General features: G+C 40.2%; 1 protein-coding gene across 2 annotated transcripts; it reads right to left on the minus strand.

The window, feature by feature from the left end:
• Window positions 1-660: 660 nt before the first annotated feature.
• On the minus strand, window positions 661-3,454 carry SMIM30 (small integral membrane protein 30). 2 transcript variants are annotated; one of them, XM_073328127.1, is made up of 3 exons: window positions 3,412-3,454; window positions 3,019-3,100; window positions 661-1,886 (listed from the first exon to the last, which is right to left on the minus strand). In XM_073328127.1, the coding sequence occupies exon 3, from the start codon at window positions 1,818-1,820 to the stop codon at window positions 1,635-1,637; it is 186 nt and encodes a 61-aa protein (XP_073184228.1). In that variant the 5' UTR covers window positions 1,821-1,886; window positions 3,019-3,100; window positions 3,412-3,454; the 3' UTR covers window positions 661-1,634. The 2 variants fall into 2 exon arrangements, with proteins under 2 accessions (XP_073184228.1, XP_073184227.1); XM_073328126.1 differs by having other exon boundaries at window positions 3,380-3,454.
• Window positions 3,455-3,926: the final 472 nt, after the last annotated feature.

A 3,926-nucleotide genomic window follows, 5' to 3' on the forward strand; every position in this document is an offset into this window, starting at 1 on the left:
CAGAAGGGAGGAGAGAAAGGTAGTAAAAAGCACAACTTTGCATCTCTGTTTTAGCCTTTTCTATTGCTTCCCATAAACACCAGCCCAGTTGCTCTGAGCTTCCTAAACATGTAGTGTGTGTGCGCTGAGGTTGCAGATGGTGTAAAGCTCACCTTTGCACTCTTTGTTCTGCTGCTCTGTGCAGGCCTACACCCCCTTTGTCAAGTTAGGGCAGCTAGATGCCAGCTGCTAACAGACATTTGGGGCCAAAACCATGACTACAATCAGGGTGCTACAAGGATGTCCCCTTTGGTGGCAGCAGAGGGCGGGTGTCGCATAAGAGATCCTACCTCACCATTATCAGCCTGGCAGGACCAACTATGTTGCTCTCTCAGCAGAGCCCTCCAACCAAGCAGTACAAAGCATATCAGAGTCAAAACATACCATGTGGTGAATGCCTGAAGCTCAGAGAAACACACTCTAGCTTTGGAGTACGATTCTAACCACAGCTTTAGTTTTGTTTTTTGGCACGAGCTTCAGCTCTGGTTTTGCACAGAGATCAGGTGGACAACTGTGTTCAGAATTTAGGCCTTAGCGAGTAGCGAAAGGGGGTGTAAACTCAAGTGTTGAGCAGTGCACATTCAAGAATGTCCAGGGGGCTTGTTCACTGGCACTTTGACGTCAAAGAATCTACTGAGTTTATTGATCACATGGGGAAAAGTTACATAAGCAGCTGGTTCTAATCCCCCTACTGCTCAGAATTAAAAGAACCAGTCACTGAACAATATATGTAAGTCTTCATTGTTGCAAAACAAACCCCAAAAATGTGAGCATCTCAAAGAAAACTAAAACATAAATGTATATGAACCAACAGATATATTCACAAAACATTTGGTCATTTCAATCTTTTCTTCAGAAATCTTTTCCTTGTTTGACTGGTCGATGTATTACATATATTCTCCTATATATCATACACATTTTAAAGAAAAATCATGGTCTAATCCTTAAGCATAGCTATTGATTAAATTTGATTCTAATTTGTAACATGAATCCAAGCTACAGAGGACGCACATTCTCAGATAAAAATACAGAAAAGGTTTTGCACATTTGTCTATTTTGCCCATGTCTCAGCCTGATTACAGCAGAAGTGAGCTGTTGCGGGGGGATTAATTCTAATTAGAAAGAACATCTGCACTCACATAGATGTCTAAGTAGGCTATTCTTTAGTTATCATATTAAAACTGCGTCAATATTTCCAAATCTTTATTATCCTGAGTAGGAGGTTTATGGCTGCCTTCCTGCTGACTAGCCCCGGAAATCGAATTGTACAAATGTTACATTCAGTATATGAACTTTCACTGTGAATGAACCTGGGCAATTTTTTCTTCAAATAGCTTGTTTCCATCTTTACTTTAATGCAACCCCTCATCCCAAGGAATATGAAATAATCATCTTCCTACTGTCATGAAGACAGATCCTGTAAACCCCTTCTACCAGTAAGAGTTTTTATTACCAAGGATGGCATAGCAAGAAGGATTTGCAGGATTGTGCTCCATGGTTTTGAAAGTTGTCGGGAACTGAGGCTCAGTTTTAAACCCTAAATTGTAACAAGTAGAGTTTAGGATTATGCTTGACCAGGTCATCTCTTTAAAAAGTCATAGCTGTCCATTTCTTTTCCTTGCATACAAGCCTAGACAGGCACAGAATCCAATGATAGTTAGAACTACGCCTAGCAAGAGAGCAACTGCGTCTCCAGTGTCCAGGGCTTCAACCACAGGCAGCATAATCACCAGTGAAAGGAGCACCAAAAAGAGTTCTGAGGCGTTCCCAAGAAAAGCCATGTTGCTGATCAGGTGGTCTTGGAAGGGAGGTTAAACAATGACGACAAGCTGGTACTTCAAATGTATCTAAAAATAAAACAAAAAGGAACATGACAGGGTTTTTTCCTTTAAATTTATTTCCAAGAACTCTAGATCAACAGATGTCACTGGAGTATCACTGGATGTGACTGGAGTATGATTTACTTGGGATTGGTCCTGCTCTGGGCAGGGGATTGGACTAGATGACCTCCAGAGGTCTCTTCCAACTCTGATATTCTATGATCACCAAATCTGTATGGAAATGTATTGTCGTGTGATTGATCCACAGAGCAGGAATGAGACTTGGGAGATTCAGGCTTGGTCTTCACTGACACAAAAAGTGATTTTCTTTAGAGTAAGATAAAAAACCCAGAGAGAGTTCTCTGTAAAATCCTAAGTGAAGACACCATAGCGTTTATCATGAGGAAGCTAGTCAAGGTCAGCACTGAACTCCTCACCCAGGGTTGATCTTACCTAGTTTATCTCGCAGTAACTCTAAAGTGACTTGTCTCCACTAGGATTTTACAGCAGGATAGCTAATGCAGGAAAAAACACACCTTTTTGGTCAGTGAAGACATTGCTTTAGGGAAATTATTCTGGAATAAGGGAGGGTGGGAATTTAAAATGAAAAGTTATTGTGGAATAGGTCCCCATGTGGATGTCCTATTCTGGAATAAGAAGCCTTTCCAGTTTAGCTTTAATTTACTTCCAAAGTGGATCAAGCTAAATCAGGAAAAAAAAACCCATTCTTATTCTGAAGTAAGTGTGTCCACATGGAGAACTATTCTGGTCAATACCCCCAAGCAGACAAGCCCTTAGGTTTTCTTCCTGGCTCTGCCAAAGATTCTTATATGACCTGGGGCAAGTCACTAAAATCTCACTGTGCTTCAGTTTTCTCATAATTATCCCCTAATGGATTGCATTGCTAGGGTGATCCATGCATTATATTAGCTTTATCAGTGATATAACATTTATGTTATTGCCACAATTAACATCCACTAAAAAAGTGGACCTAAAACTGAATGAAATTGCCCCTGTGCTTACACCTTTCCAGATTTCCCTTCCCTCTGTCCAAACACTGGAGTTTGAAGGGCAGATGAGCATAGAGATTGAGAAAACAGGACAGTGTAAATTATCTACAAGTTTTTGTCCTCTATTAAAATAATTAACAGCAACTTACCTTAACCTCTATAATTACTCTAATATTTCCTTTTTGGTTAGCATTGGAATCTAGAAAGCAATGAACTCCACTCAGTCATCACCTGTCAAAAATCAAGAGAGTTATTTGTTCTGTTCATGGAAATGTAAAAGCTCTGCTAGCCATAGACAGTGGAAGGGAAAAGAGGAAGAGGCGGTAAAGGGAGTAAAAAAAAATTCTCAGAGATTAAGAGTCATGTGCAGCAACATGTGACTGGCAAATAAAATCGGCTTCTCTGCAGACAACTTTGCACAAAATATGAACTCTGGGTCCGAAAGCAAAGGGGGAGCGTGAGCTGTGAACGGCCCCGGATCTCTTTAATCTACAAAGTTTATAGTCTCACCCTGCGTTAGAAGCCAGGCGTATGTGCATTACCTTCCTGGAGGCAGCCATTAGAGGAAGAAAGAGAAAGAGGAAGACAGTTTGACTACGTTTCCCAGCATTTGTGCTGCCTACAATTCCCACAGTGCATTAGAGCAGATCAGAGTTAACCTTTTAGATACACATAAAGGGCAGATTTCTAAATAAATAAATAAAATTTCAGGCATTCTGCTTCCAGTGGAAATTCAGATTGTCGACTGAGTCTACAGCAGTCAATATATCTATACTCCATCTGCTATCCACTAATCTTTGTGTAGCTTTATACAGCTTTTAGGACCTGATTTGGATCTTGCATCAGTGTAACTCCACCAACTTTTGCTCCTGGTTTACAGCTGTATAACCGACAGAAGAACCAGGACCTTCGAATCTATGATTAATAGTGATGTGGCTTATTATTAATTTTCATTTAATAAAAACTAATACCAGGCAAATGTTTTATGTCTGTTTGTGTAATCTCCTAAATCAATACCTAACTATTCCCCTGCAGCGTTCATAATTAAAACATAGAA

The sequence above is a fragment of the Lepidochelys kempii genome, chromosome 1 (assembly GCF_965140285.1).
Source record: "Lepidochelys kempii isolate rLepKem1 chromosome 1, rLepKem1.hap1, whole genome shotgun sequence".
Lineage (NCBI taxonomy): Eukaryota > Metazoa > Chordata > Testudines > Cheloniidae > Lepidochelys > Lepidochelys kempii.

Bases quoted from the DNA above. Each gene is read 5' to 3' on its own strand.
- SMIM30 (XM_073328127.1), bottom strand. From the start codon at position 1,820: ATGGCTTTTCTTGGGAACGCCTCAGAACTCTTTTTGGTGCTCCTTTCA.